The sequence below is a fragment of the Oncorhynchus mykiss genome, chromosome 4 (genome assembly GCF_013265735.2).
Source record: "Oncorhynchus mykiss isolate Arlee chromosome 4, USDA_OmykA_1.1, whole genome shotgun sequence".
Taxonomy (NCBI): Eukaryota; Metazoa; Chordata; class Actinopteri; order Salmoniformes; family Salmonidae; genus Oncorhynchus; species Oncorhynchus mykiss.
Window position 1 is genome coordinate 19,533,069 of NC_048568.1, and position 16,286 is coordinate 19,549,354.

At 42.3% G+C, this 16,286-nt stretch overlaps 1 protein-coding gene across 3 annotated transcripts in view; it reads left to right on the forward strand.

Moving 5' to 3' along the window:
• The first annotated feature begins 2,728 nt into the window (after positions 1-2,728).
• Positions 2,729-16,286, forward strand: part of LOC110522255 (protein stum homolog) — a 41,053-nt gene continuing 27,495 nt past the window's right edge. For all 3 annotated transcript variants that reach the window (XM_021600488.2, XM_021600489.2, XM_021600487.2), the window contains exon 1: positions 2,729-3,070. In XM_021600488.2, coding sequence (XP_021456163.1) covers positions 2,893-3,070 — 178 coding nt within the window. In that variant the 5' untranslated portion in view covers positions 2,729-2,892. The remainder of the gene's footprint in view (positions 3,071-16,286) is intronic.

Here is a 16,286-nt window from a genome sequence, read left to right on the forward strand (position 1 = left end):
ATATTAAAAGGCACTCTACAGTCTCACCACACAGTATCAAGGTTCAATTTCTTCCAACAATTCTACACACATAAATGGTTAAAATTGTTCCATACCCACAATGAGTACACAGTATGTTATACAGTAACATAATGGAATTGATACCATTGTTACCTTATTAGGAGTCCAAATTATCCAAATCTTTTTAGGAGATTTCGTATTTATATAATAAAAATACATTACAAAGCAATCATGTCAATAAGACAATGCTAACCTAATTAGGCCTGTGCATGTAGGAGGGAACCCAACCCAGTGGATACTGTTCTGTTCCCATTAATGCCATTTGGCTAATTGGCAGGACAAATTACACCAATCTTGCAGAACAGAAGCACTTGAGGCATAACCTCTACAATCTCACTGGTATTATAACCCTTTTACAACATGGCAATAGAAGGTCACGCTCAATAAACCAGCCGGTCAGTGAGAAATATCAGTGGTGATTTATTTTTCAAATTTGACCCCCTTTTTCTCCCCAAATTCGTGATATCCAATTACGATCTTGTCTCATCGCTGAAATTCCCAGATGGCTCGGAAGAGGCGAAGGGTCGCGTAATGCGTCCTTCAAAACATGACTCGCCAAACCGCGCTTCTTAACACCCGCTAGCTTAACCCAGAAGCCAGCTGTACCAATGTGTTGGAGGATACACCGTTCAACATGCGACCGAAGTCGCCCGCCACTAGGAGTTGCTAGAGCGTGATGAGACAAGTAGATCCCACCCAGCCAAACCCTCCTCTAACCCGTACGACACTAGGCCAATTGTGCGGCGCCCTATGGGACTCTCGGTCACGGCCGGTTGTGAGATCAAAATCCAGGCTGTAGTGACGCCGCAACACTGCGATGCAGTGCCTAGGGAGCCGTAGGGAGACTTCAGTGGTTATTTCTAATAAGGTAGAGGGGGACTGTACTAAGGTCAGAGTGAGAGGTCATCCAGTCATATCCAATGACTGTCTTCATATCTCTCTGGGGCGGTGCCCTTGATTTGGACTCATACTGCCCTTAATTATCCCATTAATTACAGGGTAAACCTAAGGCTCTGCACAGAGCTTTAATAGGACAGCCCAGTAATTTCAGCTTTTATCTGTGGGCCCACTGGAAACATCAGGCATGATTACCAAGCAGCAGCCAAGAAGCAGGGCTGGGAGACGACTAGGCCATTTAAAAGGACCAGGAAAGCCTTTAGAATCTACAGTTGAAATCGGAAGTTTACATACACCTTAGCTAAATACATTTCAACTCAGTTTTTCCTAGTAAAAATCCTAGTAAAAATTCACTGTCTTAGGTCAGTTAGGACCACCACTTTATTGACGTCAGAATAATAGTAGAGAGAATGATTTATTTAAGCTTTTATTTATTTCATCGCATTCCCAGTGGGTCAGAAGTTTACATACACTCAATTAGTATTTGGTAGCATTGCCTTTAAATTGTTTAACTTGGGTCAAATGTTTTGGGTAGCCTTCCACAAGCTTCCCACAATAAGTTGGGTGATTTGTGGCCCATTCCTCCTGACAGAGCTTGTCACGACTTCCACCGAAGGTGGCTCCTCTTCCTGTTCAGGCGGCGCTCGCCAGTCGTCGTCAACGGTCTACTAGCTGCCACCGATTCCCTTGTCCTTTTCTGTTGGTCATGTCTGTATTGGTTTTACCTGTTTCTCGTTTGGGGTTTTGTTCAGGGCTATTTAAGCCTTCTATGCCCGCCTGCGTTTGTGCGGGCTTGTTTTCTGTTCTGTTTGTGGATGGTTGTGTTTGGTTATGTTTTTGGACTGTTTGGTGTCCTGTTTTGGGTAGGTCATTATTTTTGTTGGCGGTCCTAACCGATTTGCCAAAACTATAGTTTGTTAACAAGAAATTTGTGGAGTGGTTGAAAAACAAGTTTTAATGATTCCAACCTAAGTGTATGTTAACTTCCAACTTCAACCGTATTACATGTCAAGCTGTCTTTCCTTTTTCTGCCTCTCTATTTTCTCTCTCTTTCTCTATCTCACCTCACCCAATGTTAGACCTTTGATTCATTATTTCATAAATTAATGAGGGCAGACTGTAGCGACTGCGTTTGAGACAACTCATGGTCCAATGAATGCACCTGCTAGGAGCATTTGTCCTGCGTTCGAAGCTAGATCCATAATCGGTAGACGGTTCTGATTGGAGAATTGCCGTTTGCATCGCACAGCAGTGAACAAGAATCTATTAAATCCTATGTTTTCAGTTTTTTCCCCCTGCTTTTACACCTGTCTGTTGTTGGCTAATGAGTCACGCAAAATTAGCAGACGTGAAGTAAAGGGGGGGGTGGGGAGGTAGCATCTAAAAACTGGATTTAATAGATTATTTTTCACTGCTCTGTGATGCAAACGGCGATTCTCCAATCAGAACTGTCTAGCCCATGATGTTCTCAACATTTATCAACACTTTATTACACATGTGAATCTGCAGCTGAGAGGTTTAGCTAGAGGAACATATCTGTTTTAAATGCAGTGTTCTCTGCTACCCAAAGGCCATTAGTTGTGCATCCATAATATGAATATAAATAGAGCAAATATTGTTTGTTGTATTTATTTATTATTATAATTATTATTTGCCTAATTCTTGGTGTCTCGGTGGCATTAATTGGTAGATATTTTGAAACACCAAGCGGGGTACTGCCGCTTTAAATATATCAGGCTATGTAACCTACAGTAAGTAGTCAGTCCACCAGTGTTCACAAAACTGTGTAAAGGAGCAGATACTCGGTGCTTGCGTGCTACCTTCGTACACACACACACGCACACACACACACAGTCAGTCCACTTCGTTCAGTTGGTCATCTTTGGAGAGGTGTGCTCATCCAGTGTGATAAATATTTCACACTTTGCGTGTTTTATGCTCAAGATGGACCAGAAAGACACCGATATGAATGAAAAGGGAGTTACTTCTTCGACCAGTGGAGTTGTGGTCCAAGTAAGAGAGAAGAAAGGACCTTTGCGTGCAGCTATTCCATACATGCCATTCCCAGTAGCAGTAATATGCCTATTTCTCAACACTTTTGTTCCTGGTTTAGGTGAGTTTACACTTTGATTTAGCAACTTTTTTTATAACACCATGTGAAGTAGCAACTATCGAAAGCATACAGTGAGCATATGGCACTGTTTTTCTTAGGTTTTTCTTAGAACTGAATATTTGCATACTTTTTGAAAAGGTTTGTATTCATCACAAATTCGTTTATATTATCATTGTAGTTGTATTATTTTATTTTTTTGTGAATGTCTGAATTCACCGTTATGCGCACCCGGGGTGTATTAATTATGCCATTCTGTTGCAAAACGTTTTGCAACAGATACTGTTTACTCCAAACTTAAAACGTTTTGCAACAAAACACTGTTTTATTTTGGACAAATTCTGGTAGGTCCCTGCTCCCTTCATTCCCTTTGCTTACAGTTCTTAAACTGTAAGCGGTTTCCGTTGCAAGACGTAATGAATGCACCACTGATGCTTGGGACATGGTTGTAACATTTGCTGGGCGTAGGAGTAAAGAGAAAAGCGAGGCCATAAAGCTAAAAGTGGTTGCTGCCATCTTGCTAGTTCAGGTTTTACTGGGACTACTCTGTCCGCTCACTAGCGCTCAGTGCGTACATGGAGCAGCGAAGGAGCGACGACGTCATCATGACGTCATCCAAAAACTTGACAGACATTGATATTAATATAAAATGTTAATGCGTTCGACATTTCAGCCCACTTTGAAGGCAAGGTGAGACTGACTAATCTACAAATCAACTTGCATCATAAATAACTACTCAATATTATTTGTAGATCAGTCAGTCGGTCACGTTTTACCCATGATACATCACAGTTTTGATGCACTCATACACTCTGAGTGAAAAAAAAAGGACCCTGCAACAAATATTTTAGTAATTACATTTTTATTTTGTGCACAAAGGTAATGACTAAAGTGTCTTATTTGGACTAGAACAATTTAACTTCTCTATTGTCTTTTTGGCAGTACATCAGATAAACTGCAGTAACGAAAGTGCCCTCTGAGCACAAGGGAGAGCCTGTGACATAACTTCCGCTTTTGGATGAGAGCCTCGCTGTTTACAGTCCTTGGTGAAGTGGATTAGCGTACGACTGGAAAACATTGAGCTTTCTGAGCAAGTATTCGAGGAAGCTCTAACTAAAACTTTCAAGATTCATGGGATAACGTAAACTCACCCCATTCCGTACAAATGTGCGCAACCGCAACATTCAAACAAGGCTACAAAGAAAACTAATGGGACTGTAGCGACTGTGTTGACTTCAAAATCGGTGGTGTGAACTAGGTATCTATTCAAGCGTTGATCGACATGGTAATAGCTCTATAGTATTGGAGAAAAGTTATTTCTGTCGTAGAATCTCTCTCCACCAGGTGTAGCACTTCTCTCGTCCTTTAAAAACAAGAAATGGACAGTGACGGGGGTAAGGGGGGATACCTAGTCATTTTTTGCGTCATCATTGCATGCGATCATCATTCTCAAAGCCGCTGTTTACTTCTAAGATAACTTTAGCCCTGTCCTAAAAACCTGATTCAAATTCGACAACCTTTAAATAGGTATGTAATGACACATTATATAAACTCTTTATAGTGTTTTATTTACATTTTAGAGGCGATAAGGTGATAAGTTGGACAGATCGAGTGAAAAAAAACAATGTTCTCCTTCTCACTACCACGCATTAGTTTCGCTTCCCCACCCGCCATTTTTAAAAAGACCCGACGGTGCTCATTGTCTTCTTGAATTATGCAGAAACGGGCAGCGTTTAGGTCATGTCATTTATTTTGTAGGAAAGGGGAGAAAGTGTGCTTTACAATGGTATTGACATTACAGATGATCTGGAAGTTTTACGTTTTTGGGGCGCTAAAATAAGGTAAATTGTACGGACCAAGGCGATGTACAAAAGTGAGTGAATTTACGTTAGCTTCTTTGTAGGCACTTCCACATACCAATTTTGTTGCTGTCAACTTTGTTGGAGATTCTATTATCGCTAGATAACACTAGCTAATATCTGGGAAGCAGCTAGCTACGGCAGGTTTGCTAGCTTGCTCTCTGAAATTGTGTCCAATATTAACAAGACGACACTCCATCTTAACAACTCCTCCAAATTTACTGAACAGTGCAGAAGAGAACCTCCAAACAGTTTCTTTCCTTAGCGTTCTGTGGAGAACTGTTCCCTTCTTTGCCAGTGTCAACTCTGGTAGCTGGCTTCCATGAAAGAGAGGCTATAACTTTAAACAATAGCAATATACACAATTAAGTGAATTAGTGATACAAATTGTTAGACACAGTACTTGACCAAAAGCATGTGGACTCCTGCTCGTCGAACATCACATTCCAAAATCATGGGCATTAATGTGGAGTTGGTCCCTCCCTTTGATGCTATAACAGCCTCCAATCTTCTGGGAAGGCTTTCCACTAGATGTTGGAACATTGCTGCAGGGACTTGCTTCCATTCAGCCACGAGCTTTAGTGAGGTCGGTCAGTGATGTTGGGCGATTAGGCTTGGCTCGCAGTCGGCGTTCCAATTCATCCCAAAGTTGTTCGATGGAGTCGAGGTCAGGGCTCTGTGCGGGCCAGTCAAGTTCTTCCACACCGATCTCGACAAACCCTTTCTTTATGGACCTCGCTTTGTACATGGGGGCTTTGTCATGCTGAAACAGGAAAGGGCCTTCCCCAAACTGTTGCCACAAAGTTGGAAGCACAGAATTGTCTAGAATGTCATTATATGCTGTAGCGTTAAGATTTCCCTAAGGGGCCTAGCCCGAACCATGAAACACAGCCCCAGACCATTATTACTCCTCCACAAAACTTTACAGTTGGCACTATGCATTGGTGCAGGTAGCGTTCTCCTGGCATCTGGATCCATCACTCCAGAGGGTTTCCACTGCTCCAGAGTCCAATGGCAGTGAGCTTTTCACCACTCCAGCCGACGCTTGGCATTGCGCATGGGGATCTTAGGCTGGTGTGCGGCTGCTCGGCAATGGAAACCCATTTCATGAAACTCCCGACGAACAGTTATTGGGCTGACGTTGCTTACAGACGCAGTTTGGAACTCGGTAGTGAGTGTTGCAACCGAGGAGAGATTATTTTTACGCGCTTCAGCACTCGGTGGTCCGGTTCTGTGAGCTTGTGTGTCCTACCACTTCGCGGCTGACCCGTTGCTACTCCGAGACATTTCCACTTCTCAATAACAGCCCTTACAGTTGACTGGGGCAGCTCTAGCAGGGCAGAAACTTGACAAACTGACTTGTTGTGAAGGTGACATCCTATGACGGTGCCACTTTGAAAGTCACTGAGCTCTCAGTAAGGCCATTCTACTGCCAATGTTTGTTTATGGAGACTGCATGACTGTGCTTGATTTTATACACCTGTCAGAAACGGGTGTTTGCGAAATAGCCCGAATCCACTAATTTGAAGGGGTGTCCACATACTTTTGTGTATGTATAGTGTAAATCATTAATACACATTTATGAGATGCATATCATAATAGTGATACATAATATACATTAGAAAGACATTTCATCAGCAAACTATTACTCCCCTTCATCTCTTCACATCTATTAAGATGAATTCATTGAGAATCTCAGTCAGATGCTTCCTCCCTAGAGTCTCAGTAATTGCAACACTGCTGTTTAATATGGATTTTGCAATTTGGTTTTATATGCCCTTCTTCCCTCTCCTCCTCCTCCTCTCCTCCGTTATCTTCCGTTACCTAATTGTCAAGAGGCGATGCTGGGCTGGCAATAGGTCCCATTTGGAGTTCCCTCTATGCATGCCTCTGTCTTTGTACGGATGCCACTGTACCCTATCTGGACTAGAGGTTGACCGATTAATCGGAATGGCCGATTAATTAGGGCCAATCTCAAGTTTTCATAACAATCTGTATTTTTGGACTCGGGGCAAGTCAGTTAAGAACACATTCTTATTTTCAATGACGGCCTAGGAACGGTGGGTTAACTGCCTTGTTCAGGGGCAGAACGACAGATTTTTACCTCGTCAGCTCCGGGATTCAATCTTGCAACCTTACAGTTAACTAGTCCAATGCTCTAACCACCTGCCTCTCATTGCACTCCACGAGGAGCCTGCCTGTTACGCGAATGCAGTAAGAAGCCAAGGTAAGTTGCTAGCTAGCATTAAACTTATCTTATAAAAAACAATCAATCAATCATAATCACTAGTTACACGTGGTTGATGATATTACTAGTTTATCTAGCGTGTCCTGCATTGCATATAATCGATGCGGTGCGCATTTGCGAAAAAGGACTGTTGTTGCTCCGTGTACCTAACCATAAACATCAATGCCTTTCTTAAAATCAATACACAGAAGTATATATTTTTAAACCTGCATATTTAGCTAAAAGAAAGGTTAGCAGGCAATATTAACCAGGTGAAATTGTGTCACTTCTCTTGTGTTCATTGCACGCAGAGTCAGGGAAAATGCAACGGTTTGGGCCGCCTGGCTCAATGCGAACTAATTTGCCAGAATTTTACGTAATTATGACATAACATTGAAGGTTGTGCAATGTAACATGAAGGCTGTGCAATGTAACATGTAATACAGTTCCGTATTTCACTGAAATAATAAATGTTTTGTTTTCGAAAGGATAGTTTCCGGATTCGATCATATTAATAAGATAAGGCTCGTATTTCTGTGTGTTATTATGTTATAATTAAGTCTATGATTTGATAGAGCAGTCTGACTGAGCGATGGTAGGCAGCAGCAGGCTCGTAAGCATTAATTCAAACAGCACTTTCGTGCATTTTGCCAGCAGCTCTTCGCTGTGCTTCAAGCATTGCACTGTTTATGACTTCAAGCCTATCAACTCCCGAGATTAGGCTGGTGTAACCGATGTGAAATGGCTAGCTAGTCAGCGGGGTGCGCGCTAATAGCGTTTCAAACGTCACTCGCTCTGAGACTTGGAGTAGTTGTTCCCCTTGCTCTGCATGGGTAACACTGCTTTGAGGGTGGCTGTTGTCGATGTGTTCCTGGTTCGAGCCCAGGTAGGGGAGAGGAGAGGGACTGAGGCTATACTGTTACACTGGCAATACTAAAGTGCCTATAAGAACATCCAATAGTCAAAGGTATATGAAATACAAATCGTATAGAGAGAAATAGTCCTATAATTCCTATAATAACTACAACCTAAAACTTCTTACCTGGGAATATTGAAGACTCATATTAAAAGGAACCACCAGCTTTCATATGTTGTCATGTTCTGAGCAAGGAACTTAAACGTTAGCTTTCTTACATGGCACATATTGCACTTTTACTTTCTTCTCCAACACTTTGCTTTTACATTATTTAAACCAAATTGAACATGTTTCATTATTTATTTCAGGCTAAATATATTTTATTGATGTATTATATTAAGTTAAAATAAGTGTTCCTTCAGTATTGTTGTTATAGTCATTGTTACAAATACATTTAAAAAAATCATCCGATTAATCGGTATCAGCTTTTTTTGGGTCCTCCAATAATCGGTATCGGTATCGGTATCAGCGTTGAAAAATCATAATCGCTCGACCTCTAACCTGGACCACGGAGTTAGAGGATCTAATGGGAGTCAGTAATGGGATCTGTATAGTAGTGATTTCCATTTTCAGCATAACATTGATCTCCACACTATGCTGCCCTAAACCTAATGAATCCTGTGGAGCCCAGGCCCCACATATCCCTTTCATAGCAGGCACATCTGAAAGGAGAGGAGCCAGGAGCTGCTCGGCCCTCGTTAGAAAAGTGAACTAGGCCTACTCTGCTGTTCACTGCCAGTGCCATTCACTGACTGAGTCACTGTTGTTATTTGATCATACAGTATTTCTATTCAGTATCTGTTTCAATAGAGCCAGACGGAGCTACACACAGTCTTTCTTAGATTCCTTTCAGATTCATGTATCCATGGTTATTGACCACAGTTATTGATCGCCCTTTTATACGACACTATCCATGGCCCGAGTACTATGACTTGTCCTCTTTGGGCTGTCTTTGTGGGGACTAGGCCTAGGGAGTCTATAGTACTGAGTGTGTAACACTATAAATGTGTCTCTCCATGTGGCATATCCATGGCATCCCAGTAATATCATTGTGTTCCTGGCTGGCCCAGATGTAATTCTTTATATTTTTTGTGGTTTTTATTAGTATTTTTTTTAATGTTTATTTATTCTTTCAAGTATTTTAAAATTCTTTTTTTAACCTAGTCAAGTCAGTTAAGAACACATTTTTATTTACAATGACGGTCTACACCGGCCAAACCCGGGCTACGCTGGGCCAATTGTGCGCCGCCTTATGGGACTCCCAATCACAGCCGGTTGTGATTCAGCCTGGATTCGAACCAGGGTGTCTGTGGTGACGCCTCGAGCACTGAGATGCAGTGCCTTAGACCGTTGTGCCACTCAGGAACCCGAGGGGTGGGGTGGGGTGGTCTGGTCCACCATCTGGCCATCCACACCAGTGAAAAAGAGCTTTCCTCCCTTCTCAGTCAGGACTGGCTATACTGAGTGTTGTGGGTGAGACTGCCAGCTGCCAACAGGCCTTCCCAGTTCCCATGTCACCCAGCAGCAGCTGAGGTTTCTGTGTGACTATCATGTCTCTTCAGGTTTTGTCCAATCACCAGTCTTATTCTTGATTTTGTGGTTTGACCTATACCCTGGCTAGTGTTGCTGTCTCATCAGCCTATTTACACTGAAACAGCATCACACTTCCTGCAAGGCCATCACATCAACTGGGATTTCCACTAGTCCCACGACTGAGAGAAAATAAATGCATTCACAGGTGCTGGGCAAAGCTGTTTTTAAGTAGCAGCTTTATGTTTTATTAGGAAGGAGAGATATTTCTTAGGGCCAGATTCTGACTGGTCAGATTGGGCGTCTGTGAAGTCAGCACCTGAGATGAGGAACAGAGAGCGGATAGAAAGTAGTAATGTACAGTAGCTGAGTGCTAAATACAAAAAGACATCTCCTCCCCTCTACAGTCAGTGAGCCATATCTAACACACCCTCTCCTTGTGTTTACTGTAATTGCTAGTGGCATGTGCTGTGTGCCAAATTAAGTTAAATGAAATCTCGTTAATTGGCACTGGATTTGATACGGCTATAATTGAAAGAAATATATAAAAAAAATCCTCTGCTGAACTGACGAAATAAATGAATATCTGCTAGCTTGTTTGTCAGCACCTTTCACCAGCAGCTTTCTAGAGAGAGAAATTAGGCTACCTTTAGAGTGAGACCAGATAGTGTGACTGGGACTGTGGACAGAGGGATGGGGATTCATTGGTTGAGGGAAATAGCATTGGCTTTCGTCCCATGTGATCCTTATCTGTTTGGCGAGGCTGGTCCAAATTGAATTCAGTTTCAAGATCAATGACTAGTCGTAGGAATACCCTTCAAAGACATGCCAATGGAAACATTCAAATTGGACTTTGGTATCTGTTTTTTTAACTGTTCAGACCTGTTTTCATTGTAGGCTACATGAAGCTCCCTAAATGTAAAAACAGTATATTTGAAAGAACAATTAGTTCTAATTATTGGTCTTGATGGAGAATTAAAGAAATCCTCTTATTTTTTTGCTCAATCTTTCTTCACCTTTGTGTCTTCCCGTCTTTTACAATGAAGGTATTGTGGTGGATGTCCATTATAATCTGATCAACAAGTGAGACAGTTGGAGGTACTGTATCACTCTCCATTAGTTTTCACACAATGGGAAGACCACTGTAACCTTGGACAGGATGTGTTTTTTCTTCTTCTGTGGATACATCATAGAATAGCATTCTGACAATGGCAAAGCATTACAATGTGATTCATAAAATTAAAAAGGCAGCATCAAAAACAACGTAGGAAAACCACAGTCAAACCACAGAAGCAACAGGCCATGTGTGGCTTCTCTCTGTCCCCTAACCTGTTACAGAGCAGTTGTTATTGGCTCCTTTAATCACAAGGCCTTCTGAATGGTTACAGGGCCCCCATTGTACCACTCCCATTGCTCTCCCTCCCCGTAGTACGCTGCCGTTTCCATGACAGCAGGTAGAGCTACCAGAACAGAAGGCTGTTCCTACCATTTAAAGGTCTTCTCTATGGATGGCTGTGTCTTTCTTTCTGGTGACACTCAGCAGGAGTAGGACGCATAGCAGGGGGAGATTATGGGCTGTTTTAGGGAAAGCTAATTGCATACACCTGAAACGACCACTCACATTTTTAATCCCAAGATGGTAGACCTGCATAGAATATGCCATGACATTTTTTTGCTCTTTCCATAGCATAGACTGACCAGGTGAATCCAGGTAAAAGCTATGATCCCTTATTGATGTCACTTGTTAAATCCACTTCAATCAGTTTAGATGAAGGGGGGGAGACTGTTTAATGAAGGATGTTTAAGCCTTAAGACAAGACATGGATTGTGTATGGGTTCCTTTCATAGGGTGAATGGGTAACACAACATATTTAAGTGCCTTTGAACAGGGTATGGTAGTAGGTGCAAGGCGCACCAGTTTGAATGTGTCAAGAACTACAGCGCTGCTGGGTTTTTCAGGCTCAAAAGTTTCCTGAATGGTCCACCGCTTATAGGACATCCAGCCAACTTGACACAACTGTTGGAAGCATTGGAGTTAACATGGGCCAGCATTCCTGTGGAATGCTTTCGACACCTTGTAGGTCATGCCTCGACAGATAGAGGCTGTTCTCAGGGCAAAAGGGGGTGCAACTCAATATTAGAAATGTGTTCCTATGGTTTTGTACACTCATTGGATATCTTACAGTACAGTACTGGCCATCTAACACACTGTAAACAAGCTTTATTAGGACTGAGAGAGAAGAGAGATGAAAGAGAGAGAGAGCGATGCCATGGAGATGCTTGGTTTGGCATTGGTCCGGCGACACAGCTGGCTTACAGATCCTCACCCCAACAGAAGCACAGAGAATTTATGTTTCACCCTTTAGATGAGTAAGATAACATCAGACACACGTCTTCCATCTCTACCATCCATCCTGCTTTAATACTGTACAGAAACCCGGTGGCCATCAGAAATGTAAATACATTGGGCCAGAACAAATTGCCGTACGTGGTGAGTGGTTACAGTGACGTGTCAGAGTAAGTGCTGGATGATTAATGACAAACCCCCTCTAAGCAATAAACGTGAGCCTTCCTTCCCAGAAGCAACTTAATCAGCTCCATCCAGACACATGCACATTTCCATTACTGAAAACAGAGGAAAATGAGGTCTGGGTAGACATCGCAAAATGATTCATAAGAGCAGAGATCCATCATATGATGCAAAAGCGTCGGGCTGCATGAGGACATCTTGATATCCTCCCCCAGTCTCTAATTGTGTTGACTGAACTTCCAGAATGGCTTTGTGTTTGGTTTGGGAAAGAGAATAACGTGGGTTTATTTAGAAGTAGACAATAGGCTACCCCTGCTGTTTCAGGGTCATGTGTATTTGGGATCTTGGTTGAGTGTTGACAAATTAATATCAATAAGAACTATTATTCAATGGGAATGTTTTAAAATCAAACCTCAGAGACGGTTCAAGTCTCTCCCTAACACGGAACCCATCGAGCACACATTTATTTTTTCCCCCCACACCAAAGGTGACCTCGACACAAAATATCAAAACAAACTCTGAACCAATTATATTCATTTGAGGACAGGTCGAAAAGCATTAAACATTCATGGCAATTTAGCTAGTTAGCTTGCACATGCTTGCTAATTTGTCCTGGGATATAAACATTGAGTTGTTATTTTACCTGAAATGCACAAGGTCCTCTACTCCGCCAATTAATCCACACACAAACCGGTCAACCGAATCGTTTCTATTCATCTCTCTTCCTTCCACGCTTTTTCTTCTCCTGACTTTATATCGCGATTGGCAACTTTCATAAATTAGGTGCATTACTGCCACTGACCTCGTTCGTCTTTCAGTCACCCACGTGGGTATAACCAATGAGGAGATGGCACGTGGGTACCTGCTTATATAAACCAATTAGGAGATGGGAGAGGCAGGACTTGCAGCGCGATCTGCATCAGAAATAGAACTGATTTCTATTTTAGCCCTTGGCAACGCAGACGCTCGTTGGCAAACGCGAGCAGTGTGGGTGCAATAATTGAATAACATAGATTTCTACATTTATTTTGCAATGCTCGCGACACTAGTGGTGTGGTCAGCCTGTTAGAGTTTACTTCATTGTAAACAAGCAGCTCCATGCCCTTGATAAAGTGCGGTCTAATACCAATGGGAGAAAGGTGTTTCTTGCCAGGTTTTCGCACTTGATGCAGAAATATTCTACAACCCACCACAATTGCAACAGATGAGTAGAGTTGATGTGATATTTGGATACTGTTTTTTCAAACACAGTCAATCAATCTAATATAATTTAATTCAAACTGGATCCCTAAACTGTTCGTAAAAAAAGGTATTATGTAGAACTTAAAAGGGTTCTTTGGCTGTCCGAATAGGGGAACCCTTTGAAGAACCATTTTTTGGTTCCAAGTAGAACCCTTTTAGTTCCAGGTAGAACTCTTTTGGGTTCCATGTAAAACCATTTCCACGGAGGGTTCACCATGGAACCTAAAAGGGTTCTTTCTCCTTTGGGGCATCTGAAGAACCCTTTTTTCTAAGAGTGTATATGTTCTAGATTCTGGCCATTCAAACTAATCAAATTAGATTAGTCATACATTGTAGCACCTGCAGCCTGTTACAGTATGGCGCTGCTGTCACATGCCCAGAGTGCATGCTGCACTTGTCCTTGAGCTTGTGTCATTTTATAAAAATGATAAATTGAGGTCACTTAAGCACACATTTTCAATTTCCGGTGTGCATGCTGGAAAGACTTTGACAATAGTGCCATCATGGCAGGCTACACATCTCCCATGTGCCCAACCTCAAGGCTAATCCCACGTCTGCCACACACACACACACACACACACACACACACACACACACACACACACACACACACACACAGAAAGAGAGACTGTTATCTAGCTGTCATACACAGTTTGTTAGCGTCTAGGGATCAGAAACACAGGTAGGCACAGACAGTACTGAATGTGGGGTTTTGCTTTGATGCAAGTTAACCATCCACTAGTTATACGCTATCCCAATATGTTTGGAGGCGATATAATCCAAACAAATTGACATGTGGCCCTCTCCAGCCAGCTAGAGCATGGATGTTGTAGTATGCCGCCATAATGAGAGAGCAGATCTGTTGAGAGAGCAGATGTTGAGCCCAGGTAGGCAGCCAGGCCCAGTGAAAGTGGGGGTGGTTGCATGGGTGAAGGATTGATTGGCTGTGTCAGCTAGTGCTAGAGCAGGGATGGGCAACTGGTGGCCACGGACCCCATTTTCTAGGCCCGCAGATGAACCCCCCCCCCCCCCCCCCCCAAAGAAAAACAGTTAATGTTGAGTTAGAATAGTACAATACACAAGTTGCAATTTGAAAATTGGTTGTGCATCAGCAATTTTTCTCTTGTTGTCAGTCACTGACAGTGAGTCAATTAGCCCATGTCAGCTAACATTTTTTAGATTGGTAAGTTAGTCTTTCCAGCTTTCTAAAGTTGTAGTAACCATTGTCAAATTACCGTCGAGGAGGGGGGGCATTGATTTTGTTCGCCACACTCACTCAGATATCGTATTCAAAACTGCAAACATTTCTCTCCACTATATGGCAAATTGAGTAGAAAAGCCACCCCATGGCAAAATGAGTAGAATTGCATGAAATTTGTTATACATTTCAAAAATCTTCCCTCTGCCCCATGCCAAAATGTGTAGAATTGCAGAAAACTTGCTTTAACACTGAAACATTTTCTCTACATTCCATGGCATAATTTCCTGCAATTATACACATTAACTCCAAAATGTCATTTTCTTCTCTCCATTGTCGACACGGGGTGGTCACATTTTTTTGTTGATGCTCAGAACAAAATTTCACTTGGGTCCCCAAAAAAGGCTAGGGTCGAGTGAGTGAGTGAGTGAGTGAGTGAGTGAGTGAGTGAGTGAGTGAGTGAGTGAGTGAGTGAGTGAGTGAGTGAGTGAGTGAGTGAGTGAGTGAGTGAGTGAGTGAGTGAGTGAGTGAGTGAGTGAGTGAGTATGGGATTGGAGGCGGTTGTTGTGAGGCAGGGGGAGTATGTTTTTAGCCAAGGTTAAATTTAGCAGAGGTCATTTTCTATTTCAATCTCGGCATATCCAGTTTTCTGTTTCTGTGTGGGTTAATAAATACCAGCCTGTGAACTCTTTAGGGCCTTTGGCTAGAATCGAGTTTCTTAATTTATTTGGTGCCACCCGAGCATTAGTAGATTTACTTTACAAAGACAGGGTATCTAAATGTTGTGTGGAAATGACCTTTTTGAATCATTCTGGAACTACACCATGAACAATGTTCAATCATAAATGTGAAAAACAATGCTTTGAATAGCACAGACGAGTAGATTGAAATCATGAAGGACAAGCTTTTTAGATTATCCAACAAATTAGCACCTGGACTGAAGTGTGGAACAACATGAGACACTCATTGGTGCTCAGTACTGTTGACATTGTTTGAGTGGTTAAAAAGGTCTCTCTCTCTCATCTCTCTCTCCCTCTCTCTCTCTGCTTCTTCAGCTCAGATGAGTTCCCCTCTAATTCTGTCACAAGTGGTCCCTTCCAAGGCCACTTGCAGTGAGAGTTTTCTATTTCTCTCTTGTCGTCAAAAAACATGGACTAAACAGGATAATTAACCTCCCTCTTTTTCAGTGGGCACTAAGTGTGAACGCTTGAGAAAATTACATTCATCAGCGGCTTAATGCATGAGGACGATGACACTCACCATCCCCCTGTCTCACTCCACACACAGACTCTGTGCAGGGGTGGGCGGGGGAGGGATGGGGTGGGGGGTTGAGTGAGAAGGGGCTTTGGTGAGAGAGGGAGACAGGAACAGAGACAGAAACAGAGGAGAGTATTAGACCTCAGGATAAGACCCAAATGCAGACAGTTCGAAGTAACAAAAGTTTATAAAAACAGGGGGCAGGCAAACGACAGGTCAAGGGCAGGCAGAGGGGTCTTGTTCTGAGTAGAGATCGACCGATTATGATTTTTCAACGCCGATACCGATTATTGGAGGACCAAAAAAAGCCGATACCGATTAATCGGACGTTTTTTTGTTTGTTTTTTTTTAAATATATATTTTTTAAGTAATGACAATTACAACAATACTGAATGAACACTTATTTTAACTTAATATAATAAATCAATCAAATCAATTTAGCCTCAAGTAAATAATGAAA